Raw genomic sequence first — 26728 nt, forward strand, 5'->3', positions numbered from 1 at the left:
TTTTTACAACTACATTTACAAAACCATTTTTTTTAGGGCCCACCTCACATTTGAAGTGAGTTTGGGGGGGGGGGTCAATATAACAAAACCGCATTCAAGAAGTTTAAAAACCCTTCAGGTGCTTCACGAAAACTAAAGCAATGTGGAAAGAAAAAATGAACATTTTACTTGAATTTTTTTTTTTTACAAAAATTTTTACTTTGAAACCAAACTTTTTTCTTTTCACAAGGGTATCACAAGAAAATGGACCACAAAATTTGCTGTGCAATTTCTCCTGAGTACGCAGATACCAAGTATGTGAGGGAAAACCACTGTTTGGGCATATGGCAAGGCTCAGAAGGGAGGGAGCACCGTTTGACTTTTTGAACGCAAAATTGACTGGAATCAATGGCGGGCGCCATGTTGTGTTTGGAGACCCCTGATGTACCTAAACAGTGGAAACCCTACAATTCTAACTCAAACCCTAACACAGCCCTAACCCCAATCCTATCTCTAACACACCCCTAACCCTAATACCAACCCTAACCATAACCCTAATCACAACCCTAACCCCAACACAACAACCCTAACCTTAATACAAATCTAAGCCTAACCCTAGCCCCAACAGAAATTTTTTTTATTATTATTTTTATCTAATTAAGGGGGTGATAAAGAGGGGTTTGGTTTGCTATTCAATTCAATTCAATTCAATTCAATTCAAATGCGCTTTATTGGCAGGACTTAGTACACGTTAGCATTGCCAAAGCATATGGTAAAAATATGGGGGTGGGAGGCATATAGAGGTCCAGGATATATCAGACTCCTTTAAGAGGATAGGGGATGTTTCCAGGGTGGGTATAGGAGTCTATGACATATCAGGCTCTTTAGTCGGGGGATAGGGATATGTCCAGTGTTGGGGTACAGGAGTCCATGACATATCAGGCTCCTGTTAGTCTGTGGCAGGCACTGACATATTCCGCTGCTATGGCCACTGCACTTTCCTCTTCCCCCAGTATTATCGGCAGTTTCTCTTCCTCCTCCATGGAGGTGAAGTATGGGAGGAGATCAGACAGTCTCTTGAAGTGTCTGAAGATAGGGGCTATCACAGTGATCAAAATGAACCAATAGGTGCCTTTCTTAGATGAAGATGCCGAGGACGGAGTGACAAAGCCGGAGGGACCGGGAGGGGGGGGGCTTGGGGGACCCCATTTCTCTCTCCTCTGGTATGCTAGATCATATTAGAGGACAGGGAAGTAACTTGGAAATATATATATATTTTTTTTGTTTTGCAGTCGTCATTATTAGGTGAATAACGGTGATCACAACACTGGGGACGGCAAAAACCGACCTGAATCATGTTCTCCGGGGTCTTGGCTACCCCTGGTAGCCAAGGCCCCAATTATTTTCTGACGCTGGGGAGCGCTATACTCTTATTTCTCAGCGCCGTTAAAAAGCAGCGCTGAGAAATAAGTACCCTTAAAAGGCGTATCGGCAGTCATTAAGCGGTTTTAAAAAAAGTAGCAAATAAAAGAAACAAACTATGATTTACTACCGTTTTCTAATATCAAAATAAAGAAATGTTAAAAAAAAAATTGTCTTCAACATTATGTCATAAAAGTCTACTATACAGTGGCATGTGAAAGTGTGGGCACTCATGGTCAAAATTACTGTTAGGCTAGGTTCACATTGCGTTAGCAGCAGCCCGTTCAGCACATACTCTAACGGGCTGCTGCTAGCGCATGTCCCGGCGCTACATCACACTAGCGCAGATAGAGCATCTGCTAGCTCCATCTGCGCTAGGAGTGACGGACCCGGAAACGCTGCAGCCAGTGTCTCGGGTCCGTCACTCAAATGACGGCACATCACTAGCGCACGCCCATTGTGGGCGTGCGCTAGAGATGCGTTCGTCATTGCATTCAATGGCGGTGTTAACGGACTACGTTACACTGCGTTATGCAGCGGTGTAACGTAGTCTGTTTAACATAGTCAATGAACGCAATGTGAACCTAGCCTTATTGTGAGCAGTTAAGTAAGCTAAAGATAAATTATCTCTAAAAGGCCTAAAGTTAAAAGATGACATGTTTCCTTAGTATTTTAGGCAAAATATGTATATATATATATATATTCATCTTTAACACTTTAAAAATTACAAAAAGTAAAATGGTCTTATACAAAAGTTTGGGCACTCTGCAAGGTTAGTACCTAGTAGGAGCCCAGTATTGCAGCTTTTAAACACTTTTTTTAGCCAGACAAGGGTCTGTCAATTCTTGATTGAGGGATTTTCATCAATTCTTGCTTGGAAAATTCTTCCAGTTTTGTGAGGTTCCTGGGTAGTCTTGCATACACTGCTATTTTGAGATCTAGCCACAGATTTGCAATGATGCTCAGACCTTATCTTCACATCCACTGTTAAGGTACCTTCACACTGAGCAACTTTTGAACGATAACGATAGCGATCCGTGACGTTGCAGCGTCCTGGATAGCGATCTCGTTGTGTTTGACACGCAGCAGCGATCAGGATCCTGCTGTGACATCGCTGGTCGGAGCAGAAAGGCCAGAACTTTATTTCGTCGCTTGATCATCCGCTGTCATCGCTGGATCGGCGTGTGTGACGCAGATCCAGCGATGTGTTCACTTGTAACCAGGGTAAACATCGGGTTACTAAGCGCAGGGCCGAGCTTAGTAACCCGATGTTTACCCTGGTTACCATTGTAAATGTAAAAAAAAAAAAACACTACATACTCACATTCCGGTGTCTGTCACGTCCCCCGGCGTCAGCTTCCCGCACTCACTGTGTCAGCGCCGGCCGGCCGCAAAGCAGAGCACAGCGGTTAGTAACCCGATGTTTACTCTGATTACCCGCATCGTTGGTCGCTGGAGAGCTGTCTGTGTGACAGCTCTCCAGCGAACACACAACGACTTACCAACGATCACGGCCAGGTCGTATCGCTGGTCGTGATCGCTGGTAAATCGTTTAGTGTAACGGTACCTTTAACTGCCATTTCTTAATTACATTTGGAACAGAGGAAAGGGCAACTTGATAACACTTATCTTCTTGTAGCCTTCTCCTGCCTTCTGAGCCTCCACCATTTTAATTTTCAGAGTGCTAAGCAGTTGCTTAGAAGAACCCATGCCTGCTGTTTTTGGCACAAGGCTAGAGGAGGCTAAGTTGTTATAAAGCTGAGAAATTTGCATCACCTGGCCTTTAATAACGATCATAGTGAACAAGTCATAATCCTACCAGGCTAATTAAGGTCTGAAACCTTGGTTAAAGCACACCCAGAAGAAGCAAAAGTGAAGAGGCGAAGGGGTTGGGGAGGTGTGGATGATCTTTTGCAAGCTGCAGGTGTCCTGGATATGGAAATCATCTGAATTGATGTACTAAATACAATAGCTTTATTTACGGTCATACTATTTTGGCAGAAGTTATACAAGGTCTACTCAACATATGATATTTTCCTAACCTTATTACATAGCATTTAACTTCATCATTGATCGCTAGGATTCGTCCATACTTGTGTCAGCCTGGTCTGCTTATTTATAATGGAGGCCTTGTTGGGCGAAATTACCTTATAGTCTATATTGTTTATTGGTTCTTTCTATACATACATGCCGTAGTAACTACTCTTATTTGCTCACCTAGTCTATAGGAATGTCTTTATTATACGGTAAGTATGTTTCTATTGACAATTGACTCGTGTATAAGCCAAGGGGGGCGTTTTCAGAACACAAAAAAATGTGCTGAATAACTCTGCTTATACACGAGTACATAAGGTAACTTTTTTTTTTACATTATCCCAGGATGGGACAGTAACTGTATACTGACGGTTTGCTGATCTAATACTCTGCGCTGCTTCTGCATTGCAGACCATTACATCAGTGTCTCAGATGCAGGGACGAAATGTGTCATCTCCTGCTTGGAGCATCAGCTGACAGGCCACTGTCCCTGCTTGACCCCGCTGCCATCTTTCGGCCCAGGTCACCATGGAGACCATCTATAAAGTACTTCACAACCCTTGAATTTTATTACTGAAGTAACAGGCAAAATGATGGATTCCACTTTGGATGTATCTTTGATTACTCACACTACTTGTTCAATTATGCAAGCCCGCCTAGAAGAAGCTTAAAGGGAGGAGAACCCTAGGTTGGGTAGGAATCAGCGTTTCAACCCAAGTGTTTCAAATCTCGAGAGTATTTGGAATAAAACATTCTCCATTTTACCTAATAGTGGACTGTATTATGTTTTACCTTTATACATCTTTAGGGTACTATCAAATTGATGAACATCTATAGGAAAGCAAGTTAAAGGGCCACTGTCACCCCCTCCAGCCATTATAAACTAAAAGAGCCACCTTGTGCAGCAGTAATGCTGCATTCTAACAAGGTGGCTCTTTTAGTTTTGTGTTCAGGTATTACTAAAATAAAGCGCTTTGAAACTTTGCAAAAATACCTCTCTTTGTCCACGGAGGTGGGTCCTCAATCCCCAGCTTGAACGGTACTCTGCCGTCACTCACATCTTCAGGGGCTTTCGGCGCCGCCCCCTCCGCGCTGTTTTGTCTTCAAATCCCACCTCGGTAATCCCTGCCCCGCACTGTGTTATGCATTATGCACAGTGTGTGGCTAGGATTCCTGGGCATGCGCACTGCGTGTGTCAGACTGTCACCCAGGTCCCCCGCCTTACAGCCTCTGTCTATTCAGCTGATCGTGCCTCCTCCTCCTCATAGCAATCGCCGGGACGATTGCATAATGCATAACACAGTGCGGGGCAGGGATTACCGAGGTGGGTGGCCGCACTGCCAGCACAGGCGCAGTCTCCAAGCCTGGCTGGGACGTCAGACCGCCAGAGCTTACCGCGCCTGCCCCACAAAGATTTACACAGCGCAGGCGCCGGATTTGAAGAGAAAACAGCGCGGAGGGGGCGGCGCCGAAAGCCCCTGAAGATGTGAGTGACGGCAGAGTACCGTTCAAGCTGGGGATTGAGGACCCACCTCCGTGGACAAAGATAGGTATTTTTGCAAAGTTTCAAAGCGCTTTATTTTAGTAATACCTGAACACAAAACTAAAAGAGCCACCTTGTTAGAATGCAGCATTACTGCTGCACAAGGTGGCTCTTTTAGTTTATAACGGCTGGAGGGGGGTGACAGTGGCCCTTTAAAAATGCAAAGAGCTACGTAAGAATTAGGGTATGTGCACACGCTGCGGATTTTGCTGCGGATCCGAAGCTGCAGATCTGCAGCGGTTTCCCATGAGTTTACAGTACCATGTTAACCTATGGGAAACGAAATCCGCAGTGCACATGCTGCGGAAAAAAACGCGCGGAAACGCAGCGGTTTATTTTCCGCAGCATGTCAATTCTTTGTGTGGATTCTGCTGCGGTTTTACACCTGCTCCAATAGAAAACTGCAGGTGTAAAGCCACAGCAGAATCCGCAGTAGAAACTGCGATAAATCCGCAGCGGTTTTGCACTGCGGTTTTTCCAAATCCACTGCGGAAAAATCCGTGTGATAGTGCAAGTGCTCGTTACTCAAGTTTGACTAGGGTGCTTGGGCATGCACAGAGTACCGCAGGTGCTTGAGTGAGATGTTCGCATTCCCATGAAACTGATAAGAATCAGTGGGATATGCATTTTGCCTCATACTTATACCTGCATTGCAATGGGATGCAAAATGTAAGGGTTCGACATGATTTAAATGCGGAGAAATTTTCTTTACGTTACAACTAAGAGGTCTACAAAACAGTGAGGTGAGGTGAAGGGGTGATCTACCTTTGGTCAGTCACTTCCCAGTAGCCCGCACTATACATATATAGTGTCTGTAAGTCATTGACAGCTGAGGAGGCCAGACTCCGGACTTGCCAGCCGCAGATAAGCACAAGAGTGAGGATGTAAAAGAATCATTAAATACTTTTTCTTGCATAGAAGTATACATGAATGTGCTCTCACATGGAATCATGGCAGCAGAACGCAACAGACCGATCTATTAATCTGCTTGTAAATTTCCTACCGTTAAATAAATTTGGTTTTTAGTCGGTCAGAAAATTGGGCTTCCATTTTTTTAACTCAAATTATTCTCCAAAAATGGCTAGATCCTGATTAAATGACATGAAAAATCAGCCAAACGTGACTGAACTGCATTCACCACTGTCCAGTACCTGATGTTCTCACCACCTACCTGAGCTCGCCGCATGTATACCAGGGGTTCTTTGATATGTTCAGCAGGTGCTGCAGGATGGCAAGGAGCTGGAAGCCTAGAATGCAAAAATTAAGGGAAAAAAAATGTAAAAATCCATTTTTCCCATGACAATTTAGTTGAAGTTGTGCCTGCTGCATGGATATTCACTGCATGTTTAAATGTTCCCATCAATAACCTGATCACAAAAGTTTTCACTGCAGGGATCCTGATCAATCAGATGTAATCTGTTGGAGAATCTGGCAGCAAGAGTAGCAATTCCCTGCAGCGCCACCACATGTGAAATGAAGAATTGAATAACCTCCAATGACAACAATAGACTGTGCGAAAAGAATAAATTCACCGTGTCCTCCAAAGCGAAAGACGTCCTTTGTAGCCCATCTCCACTGTGACTTAAAATTGAGGATCCTCCTCTACTAAATGAGATTTTCGCAGAAAAGTAGTTAAAAATTGGTTATTTAAAACACACAGAACCTCATTTAGGAATCCCAGGCTCTGTACTGCAAGCACTATTCTAAAATCACAATTATTACTAGTAACCTATCACAAATGTCTAAATGATTCATATACAGTTGATATAATAAAAAGTCTAGACACCCGGTACATTTTTTGTAACGTAAAAAAAAAAATACCATACCAAGAAAAACTTTGACAGGGATTACAGGACAAAATGGGCACCAAAATTTATTGTTCAATTTCTTCTCAGTGTGACAATATTTCAAATGTGATGGAAAACTACTGTTTCAGTACACGGCAGGGCTCGGAAGGGAAGGAGGACAGTTTGACATTTGAAGCGCAAAATTGGCTGGAATAGATAGCATATATATATTGTGGCTTTTGCAGAGCCCTTAATTGTGCCTAAAGAGTGGACCCCATTTGCGAAGCTACACCCCTCAAGGAACTTATATAGATGTGTGGTGGCAACTTTAAACCCCAGGCGCTTCACAGAATTTGATAACATTGAGCTATAAAACTGGATAAAAAAAACATTTTTACAAAAAATAAAGATGTTGATTTAGACCCAAATTTTTCAATTTCACAAGGGTAAAAGGAGAAAGTGGAATTGCTCAATTTGCTATGAAGCATTGGCATACTCAGGAGAAATTGCAGATGGAAAAACTACTGTTTGGGTGCACGGCATGGATCGGAAGGGAAGGAGCACCATTTGACTTTTGGAGCGGAAAACTGGCTGGAACAGATATCGGACGCCGTGTTGCTTTTGTAGAGTTACTGATGTGCCTAAACAGTGGAAATCCCCCACAAGTCATCCCATTTTGGAAACTACACCCCTCAAGTAATTTACCTAACGGTGTGGTGAACTTCTTGAACCCATAGATGCCTCATGGAAGTTGATAACGTTGAAATAAATAAAAATGTAATTTTTCTCACAAAAATGTTGTTTTACCCCAAATTTTTCATTTTCACAAGGGTAAACTGGTCAAAACAAAAGGTACAATTTGTTGTGCAATTTCTCTTGAGTACGCGAATACCCCATATGTGGTCAAAAACTATTTCTGAGGCACAGCGCAGAGCTAAGAAGTGAAGGAGTGCCATACTATAGTGCACATTTTGCTGTTATGGTTTGCAGGTGCCATGTGAGAGCCCCTGAGGTGCCAGAATAGCAGAACCCTCCAAAAATTGACCCAATTTTGCAAACTACACTCCTCAATTAATTAATCTAAGGGTGCAGTGATCATATTGACAACAAAGGGGTGTCAAAAAACTAGAGATGAGCGAATGTTAACTTCTCCCGGAATTCCGTTTTAGTGTTCGGAGTTCAGGGAGGATAAAGAACTCGGAACTTCAGAAGCCACCACACCTGGGCAACCCTGTCGCCATCTTTCAGCTCGGAGTCACCATGGAGACCATCGGCATGACGTGAACGCAACACGAAGCAGAAAGAGAGCCCCCTCCTTCTGCTACGCCGATCGATTTTGCGGTCACTATTGACAACAGCATCAAAAGAGTTAAATGCCCACGATTGGGCATTTGATATATAGCTGACACCCGCTGATGATCGAGCCTGCTCTGTGAGTGAGCTGACATGATCGCCCAGCTGTACATGTATGGCTGTTTACCGGAACACATCTCCCACGGTGCTGTACATGAAGGGGTTAAAGGGATTCTGTCAGCAGGCTTTTGCTATGCTACCCGAGACCAGCATGATATAGAGGCAGACATCCTGATTCCAGTGATGTGTCACTTACTGCTTGGTGCAGTTTTGAATGAATCACTGTGTGCTCTGCTGCAGATGTAGCAGTGCTATAAACGCTGAGCTGTGTATAATCCCACCCATGCCATTGATTGGCAGCTCTTGTGTATGCTCTACATTGATAGGAAGAAGGCAATCAGTGGTGGCGATGGGGTTACACAAATGAGCCTGACTGCTTTGCACGTGAAGCTTAGTCCAGCAGTAATAATCTTCTGCTGATAAATCACTGATTGCATTGAAACTACAGTAGGCTGCTGAGCAACTGACAAATCCATGGAATCAGGTTCTCTGTTCATAGATAGATAATGATCCTGTAAAAAGGGGGCTTGTCTTTATTGCAACATCTAGTACAGCATCTTCACGGCACGGGCGAGTGAGTGAGACGGAGGATACAGTGAGCAGAGAGGGACGACGGCTAGGGTTGAGCGAAACGGATCGTTCATTTTCAAAAGTCGCCGACTTTTGGCAAAGTCGGGTTTCATGAAACTCGACCCCTGTGTGGAGTCGGCCATGCGGTACGCGACTTTCGCGCCAAAGTCGCGTTTCGTATGACGCGCTTGGCGCCATTTTTTTCAGCCAATGAAGGGGTGTGGGCAGAGTGATGACATAGGTCTTAGGGGCGTGGACGCCTATCAGGGACGAGAGAGAGAGAGAGAGAGAGAGAGAGAGAGAAAAAGAGAGAGAGAGAGAGAGAGAGAGAGAGAGAGAGAGAGAGAGAGAGAGAGAGAGAGAGAGAGAGAGAGAGAGAGAGAGAGAGAGAGAGAGAGAGAGAGAGAGAGAGAGAGAGAGAGAGAGAGAGAGAGAGATCCCATTGGCTTTGCATTGGGGTTCGTGTTTCGGTCGATCCTCGACTTTTCGCCATAATCGGCCGATTTCACTCGACTTTTGAGATAGTCGGGTTTCGCGAAACCCGGCTCGACCCTAAAAAGGTCAAGGTCGCTCAACCCTAACGACGGCCGTTTCACGCTACAACCAGCTACAACCAGCGGGTCCATGGACCCGTAGAAGCGCTGGTTGTAGCGTGAAACGGCCGTGGACCCGTAGAAGCGCTGGTTGTAGCGTGAAACGGCCTCTGTTGGTCACTGTTCATAGATAGAGTTGAGCAATTTTTAAATATTTGGTTCGGATTACGATCGCTGGCGAATTTAGTATTTGCAATATTTGCTGAACACAGCCACCTTTGGAGTCAATGGGAGTAGAGATGAACGAATATGTTCGGAATAGGTCGTCAAACATAAATTCGACACGAATTGGGTACAAATATGGAAAATTCGACGATCGTTTCCGAACATATTAGCTCATCTCTATTCATAGATCATGCTGCTTTCAAATTACACAGCAAAAACCTGCTGACAGGTTTATAGGTGCTGTAGGAATTTCTGGCAAGTACTTACTGTGTACTGCATGTGACAACTATCTGCCGTTTCCTTGATATATCTGGCTTGTGTAGTAGGGCGGCAAGAAGGAAAAACATTGAATCCAGACTATGTTTTGCCAAAGTGTACATTTAGTCTGCGAAAAGCAGGTGGAAATATGTATTATGGCAGCACGGTGGCGCAGTGGTTAGCACAGCAGCCTTGCAGCGCTGGAGTCCTGGGTTCGAACCCCACCAAGGACAACATCTGCAAAGAGTTTGTATGTTCTCTCCGTGTTTGCGTGGGTTTCCTCCGGGCACTCCGGTTTCCTCCCACATTCCAAAGACATACTGATAGGGAATTTAGATTGTGAGCCCCATCGGGGACAGTGATGATAATGTGTGCAAACTGTAAAGCGCTGCGGAATATGTTAGCGCTATATAAAAATAAAGATTATTATTATTATTATTATTATGGTCTTATGAGATTGAACATTTTGGCCATAATTCCAAAAGAAATATTTGGCACAAAGCAAGGACTGCTTATCAGTAAAAGAACACCAGAGTGAAGCATGGTGGAGACACCACTATGTTTTGGGGCCATTTTTTTTTTTTTCAGAAAATGGAAGTGGGGCTTTAATCAAGGTTGAGGGAATTATGAACAGTTCCAAATATTAGTACCATTTGCAACAAAACCTTCAGTCCTCTGCTTAAAAGCTGAATATAAATTTCACCTTTCAGCACGACAAGGTCCCTATGCATACCTCCAAATCAACAAAAGAATGGCTTCACCAGAGGATTACAGTTTTGGAATTGCCTAGCTATGGTCCAGACCTGAACCCAATTGAAAATCTGTGGGTGACCTGAAGAGGGCACTGTACACAGGAAATGCCCTTGCAATCTGAAACTACTGCAATCAAGAATGGGCAAAGACTGCCAAATCTAGGTGTGCCATGCTGATTGACTCCTGATAAAAAAGACTGAATGTTGTCATTAATTCAAAAAGTACTTCCAACAAAGTATTAGCTTAATGGGGTTGTCCAGGTTTTTCACAAAAGACTGCTGTCACTCTGTAAATCCTCCCATCACGCGCTTTGAGGATTCTCCTTTGCTGGTGGTGGTCATGTGACCACAAGTATGTATACTTCCAGCAACATTTCCACTAGACGTGCGTGGACAAGGAGAATGCAAGTGAATTTAACAAGGCTGCACACGTTTGGTTAGAATGTGGCCAAGAAGAGTATGCATCTACTATATAATTGTCTAAGGGTCACTTCCGTCTGTCCTTCTGTCTGTCTGTCACAGATATTTATTGGTCGCGGCCTCTGTCTGTCATGGAAATCTAAGTCGCTGATTGGCCGTGGCAAAACGCCCACGACCAATCAGCGACGGGCAGAGTCCGGTGGCAAAATGGCCACCCCGCAGTCAGTGCCCGCTCCATACTCCCCTCCAGTCAGCCCTCACATAGGGTTAATGGCAGCGTTAATGGACCGCGTTAGGCTACGTTCACATTTGTGTTGTTGGGCGCAGCGTCGGCGACGCAACCAACAACGCATGTACACAACGCAGCGTTTTGTGACGCATGCGTTGTCATAAGATCCTACAGATCTGGAATTTCGGCGCAGGGAAAACGCTACAAGTAGCGTCCTCTGCGCCCGGTCTTGTGCGTCTATATGACGCATGCGTCGTAAAATGCAGTACAACGCATACCGGCGCATGTCCATGCGCCCATGTTAAAGATAGGGGCGCATGACGCATGCGTCGGTATGCGTCGACGACGCTGCACCCAACAACGCAAATGTGAACGTAGCCTTATGCCGTGGTGTAACGCACTCCATTAATGCTGCTATTAACCCTGTGTGACCAACTTTTCACTATTGATGCTGTGTATGCAGCATCAATAGTAAAAAGATCTAATGTTACAAATAATAATAATTAAATAAAAAAGGTTATTCTCACCCTCCGCCGTCGCGTCCTCTTCTCGGCAGTGCAAGCGGCAGGTTCCGGTGGCAAGGATGCTATGCGAGAAGGACCTTCCATGACGTCACAGTCATGTGACCGCGACGTCATCACAGGTCCTGCGCTCATACCAACCCTGGGACCGGAAGCTGCCGCGTGCACCGCACACAGGCACCAGGACTTCAAGGGGCCTTCGGAGGGAGAGTATATGTTTATTTTTTATTTTAAGTCTTTTTTAACCACGCATATAGTGCCCACATTGCTATATACTACGTGGGCTGTGTTATACTGCGTGGGCTGCGTTATATACTACATGGCTGCTATGGACTACGTGGGCAGTGTTATATACTATGTGGGCAATGTTATATAGTGCGTGGGCTTCGTTATATACTACATGGCTGCTATATACTACGTGGGCAGTGTTATGTACTATGTGGGCAGTGTTATATACTCTGTGGGCTGCGTTATATACTGCATGGCTGCTATATACTACATGGGCAGTGTTATATACTATGTGGGCAATGTTATATACTGCGTGGCCTGTATTAACGCATCGGGTATTCAAGAATGTGTCGTAGCCTGTGCTATATACTATGTGGCTGCTCTATACATACATATTCTAGAATACCCGATGCGTTAGAATCGAGCCACCATCTAGTATCACATACTTTCGGTTACAAGATTGCTCAGTCTTGCCACCGGCAAATCCCAAAAGTGCGAAGCACAATGTGAGGATTCAGTGGTTTGTACAGCTGCTTTATTCTGAGGGAGCACTATCTGCAGATGGATAAGCTTAGACATGGACTGTGTTGGAGTCATGATCACAATAATAAGGACTGGCATTGTCAGTGATGTGTTTTGAGGTGCTGGGCAATAAGCTTAGGAGCCTCTCAGAGGATGGGACTATATATGCATTTAGTTGGTGGCCAGGCAGCCAGAGATATATTGCCATATGCGTTTGACTGAATGTTTTTTGTGTGCTAGCCCTCTTATAGAGCCAATTGATCTCGAAATTGTCACAATTTGTAAAGTTCACACATTTATGTCAGCATTATAGAAAACAGTAAGCCAGTCATTTTCAGATATCAGAAGTTGATACATACACACTAAGCTCACGATACACAGCATTCTGAAGTTTTTTCTCCCAACCTGAAAAAAATAAAAACAGAAAATGTCTGGGAAATGAGAAATACATTTAAAAACCATTCATTTACCAATAGCTTATACAGCCATGGCTGAAAGAGTTGGCACACTTGAAATTTTCCAGAAAATAAAGTATTTCTCCCAGAAAATGATTGTAATTACATGTTTTGTTAAACATATGTTTATTACCTGTGTGTGTACTGGAAAAACAATAAAAAACAGAGAAAAAAAAATTGAACATAATTATAATTTCACACAAACCCCCCAAAATGGTCCTGGCCCAATTGTTGGCACCTTTCTAAAATTGTGGGTAAACAACTTTTTTTCAAGTATGTGATGCTCGTTCAAACTCATGTGTGGCAAGTAACAGGTGTGGGTAATATGAAAATCCCATCTGAAATCAGATAAAAAAAAGGGAGAAGTTGACTCTATCTTTGCATTGTGTGTCTGTGTGTGCCACGCAAAGCATGGAGAATAGAAAGACGAGAAGATAATTGGCGGAGGACTTAAAAACAAAATTTGATGAAAAACATCAACAGTCTCAAGGTTACAAGTCCATCTACAGAGATCTCAATGTTCCCTTGTCCACGATCCGCAAAGTAATCCTGATGTTTACAATTCATAGCACGGTAGCTAATCTCCCTGGATGTGGACGGCAGAGAAAAATTGATGAAAGGTTGCAACACAAGATAGTCTGGATGGTGGATAAGCAGACCCATTCAAGTTCTGAAGAAATTCAAGCTGTCCTGCAGGGTCAGGGTGCATTAGTGTCACCACGAACTATCCGTCGACATCTGAATGAAATAAAATGCTATTGCAGGAGACCCAGAAGAACCCCACTGGTGACACAGACATAAAAAACCTAGACTGCAGTTTGCCAAAATGTACGTGAATAAGCCAAAATCCTTCTGGGAAAGTGTCTTGTGGACAGAGAAGACCAAGATCGAGCTTTTTTTTTGTAAAGCACATCATTCTACTGTATTATCAAAAATGTAATGAGGCCTATAAAGAAAATTACCCATTACCTATAGCCAAATATGTTGGAGGTTCAAATATATTTTAGGGTTGTTTTGCTGCCTCTAGCACTGGGTGCCTTGACTGTGTGCAAAGCATCATGAAATCTGAAGATTACCAAAAGATTTTGGGTCACATGCAATGTAGTGCCCAGTGTTGGAAAGCTGTTACATCCTAGATCATGGGTCTTGCAGCAGGACAATGACCTCAAACATACTTCAAGAAGCACCCAGAAATAGAAGGAAACAAACAGCTGGAAAGTTCTGAAGTTGCCATCAATAAGTCAGAATTTAAATATATTGGAACAAGTGTAGCGAGATCTTAAACTTGCTGTTAGGAGAAGGCACTCTTTCAATATGAGAGACCTGGAGCCGTTTGCAAAAGAAGAGTGGCCCAAAATTCCAGTTTAGACGTGTATAAAACTTGTTTATGGTTATGGGAAGCAATTGATTGCAATTATTTATTCCAAAGGGTATTAATAATATAATAATATTAAATTGAGGGTTACAACAATTTAGTCCAGCCAGCTATTGGGGTTTTGTGTGAAATGATATCCAATTGTCTTTTTCTCCTCTGCTTTTTTGTGTTGCTCCAATACAAAGGAAATATACATGTGTAGAACAAAACATGTGTAATTGCAATAATTTTCTGGAACAATTTCAAGGGTACCAACAATTTCAGTCATGACTGTGTATAAGACACATATCCATAACAGTGTTTCCTCACATCAGTCGCTGTCACCGTTCCTGATTTCAATGTTATCTACTTATATCTTGTGCCATAAGGCCAACTGTATTGCATCTTCTATTTACTGCATGATATTGTCCGCATTGGGGCATGTGGAGAAGGAATTAAACAAAAGCCTTATGTGGATCACTTCATTGTGAAAACTAATAGATGGCACATTCTGCAGTTTTCAGCAAACAAAGAAGATTTTTTTTTAACTTTTTCTAACTCTCCAGCACAGGGCCGCCATCAGGGCATTACAGCCGTGACTGGCGTAAGGGGCCCGGTGAGCAGAGGGGGCCCGCATCGGGCCCCCTCTTACCTGCTCACCGGGCCCCTACCGGCAGCCGCAGGCTGAACCGGGCCCTTAGCGGCGGCCGGCGCTGCAGCTGTACGCTATTGACATGCGGGCCCGCGCCCGCACGTCAATAGTTAACAGCCGCCAGCCGCAGCGTGCAGGTCGCCGGCGTCTGACGTCATTGTCAGCCGCCGGCGAGTGCACAGTGCAGCTGCGTGGAGAGAGGAGCGCGGCAGGTAAGTAGAACTTTTTTTTTTTCTATGGAGAGCGGCGATCGGGGGGGGGGGGGGGTTTGGGCAGAAGGCTGGACACAGGGGGGCAGAAGGCAGCTGGACACAGGGGGGCAGAAGGCAGCTGGACACAGGGGGGCAGAAGGCAGCTGGACACAGAGGGGGCAGAAGGCAGCTGGACACAGAGGGGGCAGAAGGCAGCTGGACACAGAGGGGGCAGAAGGCAGCTGGACACAGGGGGGCAGAAGGCCTCTGGACACAGGGGGGCAGAAGGCCGCTGGACACAGGGGGGCAGTAAAGCTGGACACAGAGGGGGCAGAAGGCAGCTGGACACGGGGGCAGAAGGCCGCTGGACACAGGGGGCAGAAGGCCGCTGGACACAGGGGGGCAGTAAAGCTGGACACAGAGGGGGCAGAAGGCAGCTGGACACGGGGGCAGAAGGCCGCTGGACACAGGGGGGCAGTAAAGCTGGACACAGGGGGGCAGTAAAGCTGGACACAGAGGGGGCAGAAGGCAGCTGGACACAGAGGGGGCAGAAGGCAGCTGGACACGGGGGCAGAAGGCCGCTGGACACGGGGGGGCAGTAAAGCTGGACACAGAGGGGGCAGAAGGCAGCTGGACACGGGGGCAGAAAGCTGGACACATGGGGGGCAGAAAGCTGGACACGGGGCAGAGTGCTGGACAGAGATGGGGCAGAGTGCTGGACAGAGATGGGGCAGAGTGCTGGGCAGAGTGCTGGACAGAGATGGGGCAGAGTGCTGGACAGAGATGGGGCAGAGTGCTGGGCAGAGTGCTGGACAGAGATGGGGCAGAGTGCTGGACAGAGATGGGGCAGAGTGCTGGACAGAGATGGGTCAGAGTGCTGGACAGAGATGGGGCAGAGTGCTGGACAGAGATGGTGCAGGATTGGAAACAGATGGGGCAGGATGGATACGATGGAGACAGATGGGGCAGGATGGGGAGATCATATGGGGTAGAATGGATACTCATGAGGGCAGGATGGGAGAACATATGGCTGGAGCCTGGAATGAGACACACGGTGGCCAGGATGGCGAATATTACCATAGGGGCTAATTAAGGGATATTATTATTGCAGTGATGTATTTATTTTATTTTTTGAGTATACTGTTTTAAATGGGGGGGCGGTCCTGTTACTGTGTAGAGTGATACTATGTTGCCTTCTTCATGTGGTGTAATGTAGAAGTTGGGAAAATTAAGTAATGTGTTCTACAAGCGGAACTCGAGATAACTGTTTTATTTCCTGCAGAGACGAGTCCTGGCTGGATAAAGTGATGGCGGTCTGTGCTGGATGAAAGATGAAGGACTTCACCTAGAGACGTCACTGGTGAGTCAGTGTTACCTATACACTTACACTATACACTGTATACTATATACAGAGGTCCTGTGTACAATGTCACCAGTGATCACTGTATTATCTATACATTATATACAGAGCTCCTGTGTGTAATGTCACCAGTGATCACTGTATTACCTGTACACAGACACTGCTTACTAATTACAGATCTCCTGTGCATAATGGCACTGATGGTGATAGTATTGTGGGTTTTTTTTGTATTACTGATCAGTATTGTAGTATTCAGTCATTGTTGGTAATATGTGGTCTGGTCATGATGTGGAGGTAATATGTGGTCTGGTCATGGTGTAGCGGTATTTGTTCCTTGTATTTTATATTATTCGATCACTGTGGTGGTAATATGTCATCTGGTCATAGTGTTGTGGTATTTGTTCCTTGTATGTAGTATTATAGGTCATTTTAAAAATTGAAAAATAAATAAAAATATACCTAAATTGTATTGCATATTTTAACAAATATTTAGTAGGTTACAGTAGAGTAGGGCCCGGCCAAAAGTGTCTACCTTGTTGTGGTGGCGGCTTAAAAAATCTTTTGGCCAAAACAAAAGCTGCCGGCTATATGTGTGATCTGGTGATGGGAACTGTTAATGTGTGATAGGTGAGAAGTGGAGATTTTCCAAGAGAGAGCGGTGGGACTGTGGACAGTTCGTGGGGTGGAGCCTGGAGGCGGGGCTGGGGTGGAGCCTGGGCGGAGTTTCAAGGGGGCCCCGAAAATTTTGCCAGTATGGGGCCCCGAAATTTCTAGTGGCAGCCCTGCTCCAGCATATCAGAAGGAGTCCCTGACGTCCAGACATAAAGTTTCTTTCCTTACATCCCATTTGCACTTTCCTCAAACCTCAACAATCCCTATTTGTTCTAGATATAGAAAGGGTATTATCTAAGACGGTATTTACCTCCATGTCGTAAAATAATAGAGCCGCATGGGTATGTAATCACAACTGCTGTCAAGCCTACAGTACATTTTTTGGTGCCTTCATAGATACGAGATAACTTTCACACTGTGCTTAGCAGTCTTGGCCTTGACTTGATGTATGTGCGAGGAAAGATCTCAATGCCTACCTAAAAATACTCAAAAGCTCATATTTACCCCTAAAAGACAAAAATAGTGTCCTCATGAGCGCACACAAAATATTCAACAAGAGATCTTCTCAAAGTGTAAATCTGACAAGATACTGCAAAACAGAGTGTATAAAAGACCCTTGTAAAACCATGGTACCTGTTGTACCTCTTCTTTCCAGATGCCTTCTTTGATCTTCCTGCCCTCTGGTAGTTTTATATTGATATGCAAGAGATGTTCTTAAAGCAAGATCACATGGGCAGTTGGACACAACTCCTCCGGCCATGAAAGGCTTAAAAATCATGTGGTCATTGGCCACTGTACGTGGCTTGCATTTCGATTACTTGCGACCAACAGCCCATGTATCCTCAACCACTTACTTTTTACATCTCTGTCTTAGATCTGTTCAAATACCTTTACAAGACAAGTCACAGCTGGTAGCAGACAATTATTAAGGAGACCCTCAAGAAACAAAAAGAATTTACATGTTCTGGCTTTATTTGTTGTGAGAAGACTATTAGACTATTATAGTTCAAGGTCTCCACACAGTGAAACAGTACCTGATGCCTTCAAAAAATCTTTGATATCGTCTTTAAGCGTTTCAAGTTTAATATCTGGACTGAGCAGACTTCCCTGTAAAATACAAAATTGAAAAATAAATTAATGGAGCCGTCCTGATAATAACATCAGCAGATTTTAGAAATTACCTGTAAAGAAAAAAATACAAGGCTGCCAAGAAATATAATGCACCATTGGTATAAAAGATCCTGAAAATCGGACACAACAATCTAACCTGTTAATGGCTTTAATAAACTTTTGTTTAGACGGTTCTGTCCCACTATCTGAAATATCGTAAGACAATTAGAAGTTAGTCCACTGGACTAAACACTTATCACTCACATGGAATAAAGAATAGAATTAGGATACAGAGGTTTACTGCTCTTTATTAAAACTTACGAATGGGATGTCATCCTATAAAGAAAGCTAAACTTGCTTCCGGAATCCGTTCTTTGCACATGGTGCACCGAGTATAAATGAATGCAATGACCTTAGTGCATTCTTATAATATAGCCTTTTAAATAATTACATGTAATATATGTTGTTTGATACACAATATTAATTTGATTCTGCAGGGGTAGCGTTACTCGGGGTTAGGAACTAGCCAGGCGTAAAACTGCTGTTGTCCATGTACTCCAAAGTATTATAAATGCCTCTCCTCGCTGTATTTTAATGCTTTTGGAATAAAGTTGGCTGAATTTTTACGTACTGGTGAGTAACACAATTTATGTCTTACTATTTGATGCCAATTACTAGTCATTTCACTCTGCAGCTTATTAGTAGCCTCAGCAGACAGGGCACTCACTGGTGGTCATGACGCCATCCCTTTTAGTCTGAATGCCAAAGCTGGAGAGAAGAGTGGATCCGTGGTTAAGTATAGCTTCTGTTGTTATCAGGATGGCATCTCATTGGTAACTTTAATGAAATGCAGAAAGCCCCTTTTAAAGCTTAAGTTATGCATACTCCCTCCTATGAGGTCCCTAAAAAAAATGGTTTTGCAAATTTTGCTGGAAAAATTTGAAATTACTGATCCACTTTAAACCCCTCTAACTTCCTAATAAAAAAAAGGATGTTTAACCCCCTTCTGACATTAGACGTAATAAATAGTGATGAGTGAATATACTCGTTACTCGAGATTTCCCGAGCACGCTCGGATGTCCTCAGAGTATTTTTTTTTAGAGCTCGGAGATTGTTTTTATTGCCGCAGCTGAATGATTTACATCTGCTAGCCAGCATAAGTACATGTGGGGGTTTCCTGGTTGCTAGGGAATCCCCACATGTGATCAAGCTGGCTAACAGATGTAAATCATTCAGCTGAGGTGAGGAAAACTAAATCTCCGAGCACTAAAAAATACTCGGAGGACACCCGAACATGCTTGAGAAATCTCGAGTAACGAGTATATTCGCTCATCACTAGTAATAAACAGTCCATATGACCTGGGTCTATCTGACCAGGGACGTATCATTACGTCTGCGCAATCGCCCACATGCACAGGTGGTGTGCGGGCAATCGTCGCTGGGTGTCAGCTGATTCTAACAGCTGCCACCTGGCACTAAGTGCCAGGAGCGGTCACGCATCGCTCCCAGCACTTTAACCTCTGAAATGCTGCGATTGAATGCGATCGCAGCATTCCTAGAGAAGGCAGAGGGCTGACATCCCCTATGCCTTTGGATCGGAGACACCGCGGCGTGACGCAAGGTCCCGATCATTGCCATGGTGACTGGATGTCGTCATGATGACACCCGGGACACCAGAGCTAGGAAACATGCTGATCATGCGCAGTGCATGGACTAGTACCGCCAGTTCCATTTCTGCTGCCTCTTGATATTTAGATTCCAGCGTTGAGACTCCCTACCCTCCGCTCCATGTTTACACCTTGACTAACTGGTTTAAGAATATAAAAATTGAAAATGTCTACATTTTCGCCAAATTTCTCATATTTTCACAAATAGACCCAAGTTATATTGAAAACTCTTTACTATCTTTACCAATAACATGAAGTACAATATGTCACTAAAAAACTATTTCTGAATCAGTGGGATCTGTTGAAGCATTCAAGAATTATTACCACATAAAGTGACAGTGGTCAGAATTGTAAAATTTGGCCTGGTCACGAAGGTGAAAACAGGCTCAGGGGTTAAGTCAGAGTCACTCAGATCTTTAATTAACCATTTTTCCTGCTTCCAACATATGAGCATAAAAAGGTGTTCATTTCCTGACTAATACAGTGCCTTGCGAACGTATTTGGCCCCCTGGAACTTTTCAACCTTTTCCCTCATTTCATGCTTCAAACATAAAGATACCAAAAGTAGATTTTTGGTGAAGAATCAACATCAACAAGTAGAACACAATTGTGAATTTTTAAATTTTTGATGAAATTCAAAAACTGAAAAGTGGGGCGTGCAATATTATTCGGCCCCTTTACTTTCAGTGCAGCAAACTCACTCCAGAAGTTCATTGTGGATCTCTGAATGATACAATGTTGTCCTAAATGCCCAGTGATGATAAATATAATCCACCTGTGTGTAATCAAGTCTCCGTATCAATGCACCTGCTCTGTGATAGTCTCAGGGTTCTGTTTGAAGCACAGAGAGCATCATGAAGACCAAGGAACACAACAGGCAGGTCCGTGATACTGTTGTGGAGAAGTTTAAAGCTGGATTTGGATACAAAATGATTTCCAAAGCTTTAAACATCCCAAGGAGCACTGTGCAAGCGATCATATTGAAATGGAAGGAGTATCATACCACTGCAATTCTACCAAGACCCTGCCATCCCTCTAAACTTTCATCTCAAACAAGGAGACGACTGATAAGAGATGCAGCCAAGAGGCCCATGATCACTCTGGATGAACTGCAGAGATCTACAGCTGAGGTGGGACAGTCTGTCCATAGGACAACAATCAGTCGTACACTGCACAAATCTGGCCTTTATGGAAGAGTGGCAAGAAGAAAGCCATTTCTCAAAGATATCCATAAAAAGTGTCATTTAAAGTTTGCAACAAGCCACCTGGGAGACACACCAAAACATGTGGAAGAAGGTGCTCTGGTCAGAATAAACCAAAATCGAACATTTTGGCAACAATGCCAAACGATATGTTTGGCGTAAAAGCAACACAGCTCATCACCCTGAACACACCATCCCCACTGTTAAATATGGTGGTGGCAGCATCATGGTTTGGGCCTGCTTTTCTTCAGCAGGGACAGGGAAGATGGTTAAAATTGATGGGAAGATGGATGGAGCCAAATACAGAACCATTCTTCAAAAAACATTTTGGAGTCTGCAAAAGACCTGAGACTGGGTCGGAGATTTGTCTTTCAACAAGGCAATGATCTTAAACATAAAGCAAAATTTACAATGGAATGGTTCACAAATAAGTTAAAGTCCAGACCTCAATCCAATCGAGAATCTGTGGAAAGAGCTGAAAACTGCTGTTCACAAACGATCTCCATCAAACCTCACTGAGCTCGAGCGGTTTGCCAAGGAAGAATGGGCAAGAATTTCAGTCTCTCAATGTCCAAAGCTGATAGAGACATAAACCAAGCGACTTGCAGCTGTAATCGCAGCAAAGGTGGCGCAACAAAGTATTAAGTTAAAGGGGCCGAATAATATTGCACTCCCCACTTTTCAGTTTTTGAATTTCCCCAAAAAATTTAAAATAACCAATAAATTTCGTTCAACTTCACAATTGTGTCCACTTGTTGATTCTTCACCAAAAATTTACATTTGGTATCTTTATGTTTGAAGCATGATATGTGGGAAAAGGTTGAAAAGTTCCAGGGGGTCGAATACTTTCACAAGGCACTGTATATCACATCCCCTCCCACCCCCTTGATGGTGGCATTGTAACAGTTATATTAATGCTATTCAATTCACCTGTCAGTGGTTTTAATGTTATGGCTGACTAGCTTATAATTGGCTATCATGGCAATCAATGTAATGTCACTTTATAAGACCCAGATGTTTGCACATTTTGCTTTTGCGTGGGTTCCTTCCAAATAAAAGCAATGCACTCAAAACCTTTCCTACAGCTCTATTACGTCTAAAAGGCATAGAAAATACTGTGTCATTAAACAAATAGCGTAATAAAATGGAAACTGGCTAACAAGGTAAGAGATGTCATAGATTACAGTCAGAAATGACCGATATAGAATGAGGGTTGTCGTTAACGGTTATTTTTAGGATGGAAAAATGAGCTGAAAGCTTGATTAAGTCTATGGAAAACATTAAAATAAAAGGACACTGATGACTTATAAAGAGAAGGAAAAAAAAGCAACACAAACTTAAGAGAGGCCAATTTTTATTTTGCATCTAAATTTCGATAAGTAAAATTTATTATATATAATTTTTTTTTCTGTGATGTTTCAGTGGATATATATATATATATATATATATATATATATATACAGTGGGGCAAAAAAGTATTTAGTCAGTCAGCAATAGTGCAAGTTCCACCACTTAAAAAGATGAGAGGCGTCTGTAATTTACATCATAGGTAGACCTCAACTATGGGAGACAAACTGAGAAAAAAAAAATCCAGAAAATCACATTGTCTGTTTTTTTAACAATTTATTTGCATATTATGGTGGAAAATAAGTATTTGGTCAGAAACAAAATTTCATCTCAATACTTTGTAATATATCCTTTGTTGGCAATGAGAGAGGTCAAACGTTTTCTGTAAGTCTTCACAAGGTTGCCACACACTGTTGTTGGTATGTTGGCCCATTCCTCCATGCAGATCTCCTCTAGAGCAGTGATGTTTTTGGCTTTTCGCTTGGCAACACGGACTTTCAACTCCCTCCGAAGGTTTTCTATAGGGTTGAGATCTGGAGACTGGCTAGGCCACTCCAGGACCTTGAAATGCTTCTTACGAAGCCACTCCTTCGTTGCCCTGGCGGTGTGCTTTGGATCATTGTCATGTTGAAAGACCCAGCCACGTTTCATCTTCAATGCCCTTGCTGATGGAAGGAGGTTTGCACTCAAAATCTCACAATACATGGCCCCATTCATTCTTTAATGTACCCGGATCAGTCGTCCTGGCCCCTTTGCAGAGAAACAGCCCCAATGCATGATGTTTCCACCACCATGCTTTACAGTAGGTATGGTGTTTGATGGATGCAACTCAGTATTCTTTTTCCTCCAAACACGACAAGTTGTGTTTCTACCAAACAGTTCCAGTTTGGTTTCATCAGACCATAGGACATTCTCCCAAAACTCCTCTGGATCATCCAAATGCTCTCTAGCAAACTTCAGATGGGCCCGGACATGTACTGTCTTAAGCAGTGGGACACGTCTGGCAATGCAGGATCTGAGTCCATGGTGGCGTAGTGTGTTACTTATGGTAGGCCTTGTTACATTGGTCCCAGCTCTCTGCAGTTCATTCACTAGGTCCCCCCGCGTGGTTCTGGGATTTTTGCTCACCGTTCTTGTGATCATTCTGACCCCACGGGGTGGGATTTTGCGTGGAGCGCCAGATCGAGGGAGATTATCAGTGGTCTTGTATGTCTTCCATTTTCTAATTATTGCTCCCACTGTTGATTTCTTCACTCCAAGCTGGTTGGCTATTGCAGATTCAGTCTTCCCAGCCTGGTGCAGGGCTACAATTTTGTTTCTGGTGTCCTGTGACAGCTCTTTGGTCTTCACCATAGTGGAGTTTGGAGTCAGACTGTTTGAGGGTGTGCACAGGTGTCTTTTTATACTGATAACAAGTTTAAACAGGTGCCATTACTACAGGTAATGAGTGGAGGAAAGAGGAGACTCTTAAAGAAGAAGTTACAGGTCTGTGAGAGCCAGAAATCTTGATTGTTTGTTTCTGACCAAATACTTATTTTCCACCATAATATGCAAATAAATTGTTAAAAAAACCAGACAATGTAATTTTCTGGATTTTTTTTTCTCAGTTTGTCTCCCATAGTTGAGGTCTACCTATGATGTAAATTACAGACGCCTCTCATCTTATTAAGTGGTGGAACTTGCACTATTGCTGACTGACTAAATAATTTTTTGCCCCACTGTATATACACACACACATATATATATTATATACATATACTAGATGGTGGCCCAATTCTAACACATCGGGTATTCTAGAATGCACAGCCATGTAGTATATAACACAGCCCACTTAGTAAATAACACAACCCACGTAGTATATAACACAGCCCACGTAGTATATAACACAGCCCACGTAGTATATAACACAGCCCACATAGTATATAACACAGCCCACGAAGTATATAGCACAGCCACATAGTACATAACACAGCCCACGTAGTATATTGCACAGCCACGTAGTATATAACACAGTCCACACAGTATATAACACAGCCACGTAGTATATTGCACAGCCTACGTAGTATACTGCAGAGGTGTCAAACTGCATTCCTTGAGGGCCGCAAACAGGTCATGTTTTCAGGATTTCCTTGTATTGCACAAGGTGCTGGAATCATTCTGTGCAGGTGATTAAATTATCACCTGTGCAATACAAGGAAATCCTGAAAACATGACCTGTTTGCGGCCCTCGAGGAATGCAGTTTGACACTTCCAGTATACTGCCAGCAAACATAGTATAAAGTACAGTCACGTAGTATATAACAGCCCAAGTAGTATATAGCATAGCCACGTAGTATATAACACAACCCGCACAGTATATAACACAGCCCACGCAGTATATAACTCAGCCACATAGTATATAGCACAGCCACATAGTATATAGCACAGCCACTTAATATATAACACAGCCCACGTAGTATATAACAGCCACATAGTATATTTCACAGCCCACGTAGTATATAGCACAGGCACATAGTATATAGCACAGCCACTTAATACATAACACAGCCCACGTAGTATATAACAGCCACATAGTATATAACACAGCCCACGCAGTATATTTCACAGCCCACGTAGTATATAGCACAGGCACATAGTATATAGCACAACCCACTCAGTATATAACACAGCCACGACCACGTAGTATATAACACAGCCCAAGCAGTATAGAACAGCCCACACAGTATAGAACAGCCCACACAGTATAGAACAGCCCACACAGTATAGAACAGCCCACGCAGTATAGAACAGCCCACGCAGTATAGATCAGCCCACGCAGTATAGATCAGCCCACGCAGTATAGATCAGCCCACGCAGTATAGATCAGCCCACGCAGTATAGATCAGCCCACGCAGTATAGATCAGCCCACGCAGTATAGATCAGCCCACGCAGTATAGATCAGTGTTATGACCTGGTGGTTAGGAGCACCTGGAATGACCTGATAGTTAAACCTCATACAGGACGAGCTCTGGGATGTGGGAACTCTGCTGACCGCAAGCCCTAATCCTATCACACACACTAGAAATAGCCGTGGAGCGCTCCTGACCAGACCTAGGCGCTTCGTCACAGCCTAAGAACTATCTAGCCCTAGAGATAGAAAATAAAGCTTACCTTGCCTCAGAGAAATTCCCCAAAGGTAAAGGAAGCCCCCCACATATATTGACTGTGAGTAAAGATGAAAGTCACAAACGCAGAAATGAAACAGGTTTCAGCAAAGGGAGGCCAGACTTACTAAATAGACAGAGGATAGGAAAAGTAACTATGCGATCAGCACAAAAACCTACAAAAGACCACTCAGAGTGTGCAAAAAAGACCTCCGCACCGACTCACGGTGCGGAGGGGCCACTCTGCATCCCAGAGCTTCCAGCTAGCAAGACAAAATCATGAAAACCAGCTGGACAAGAAAACAGAGAACAAATAAAGACTATCAGGAACTTAGCTTCTGCTGGAGAAGGCAGGTCACCAAAGAGATCCAGGAGCGAACTGAACAAATGCAAAAACATTGACAGCTGGCATGGAGTAACGATCTGAGAGGAGTTAAATAGAGCAGCCAACCAAAGGATAACCCACGTCACCTGTGTAAGGAACCTCAGAAGCAGCAGCTTCACTCATAGCCACCAGAGGGAGCCCGTAGACAGAACTCGCCGAAGTACCATTCACGACCACAGGAGGGAGTTTGACAACAGAATTCACAACAGATCAGCCCACGCAGTATAGAACAACCCACGCGAATTGGCCCCTCCCTCCTCCCCTGCAGTCAGTGCCCCCGCCCTACTCCCCCCCAGTCAGCGCACACATAGCGTTAAACGGACAGCCTTACACCGCGGCCTAACGCGGTGTAAGGCAGTCCGTTAACGCTGCCATTAACCCTCTGTGTCACCAACTTTTTACTATTGATGCTGTCTATGCAGCATCAATAGTAAAAACATATAATGTTAAAAATAATTTTAAAAAAATCATTATATACTCACCCTCCGACGGCCCCCAGATCCAGCCCAGGCCTTTCCCACTTCTCGCGCGCCGCTCCGGTCCACAGAATGCATCGCGGCAATGACCGGAGATGACGTAGCGGTCTTACGAGACCGCTACATCATCACTTGTTATTGCCGCTTGGGACCGGAGCGGCACATGAGGAGCGGGAAAGGCCAGGGCTGGATCCGGGGGCCATCCAAGGGTGAGTATATAACTATTTTTTATTCTAATTCATTTTTTTAGGGATATGGTGCCAACATTGCTATATACTGTGTGGGCTGTCTTATATACTATGTGGGCAGTGTTATATACTGCGTGGGCTGTGCAATA

At 43.8% G+C, this 26728-nt stretch overlaps 1 protein-coding gene across 2 annotated transcripts in view; it reads right to left on the bottom strand.

The window, feature by feature from the left end:
- The window catches only part of TBC1D19 (TBC1 domain family member 19), a 271020-nt gene that overhangs the window by 198985 nt on the left and 45307 nt on the right, over positions 1-26728 (bottom strand). For both annotated transcript variants that reach the window (XM_069744638.1, XM_069744639.1), the window contains exons 2-4: positions 18095-18167; positions 12796-12841; positions 6150-6225 (exon numbers count right to left, since the gene is read on the bottom strand). In XM_069744638.1, coding sequence (XP_069600739.1) covers positions 6150-6225; positions 12796-12841; positions 18095-18167 — 195 coding nt within the window. The remainder of the gene's footprint in view (positions 1-6149; positions 6226-12795; positions 12842-18094; positions 18168-26728) is intronic.

This window comes from Ranitomeya imitator, chromosome 1, assembly GCF_032444005.1.
Source record: "Ranitomeya imitator isolate aRanImi1 chromosome 1, aRanImi1.pri, whole genome shotgun sequence".
In the NCBI taxonomy this organism is placed as follows: Eukaryota; Metazoa; Chordata; class Amphibia; order Anura; family Dendrobatidae; genus Ranitomeya; species Ranitomeya imitator.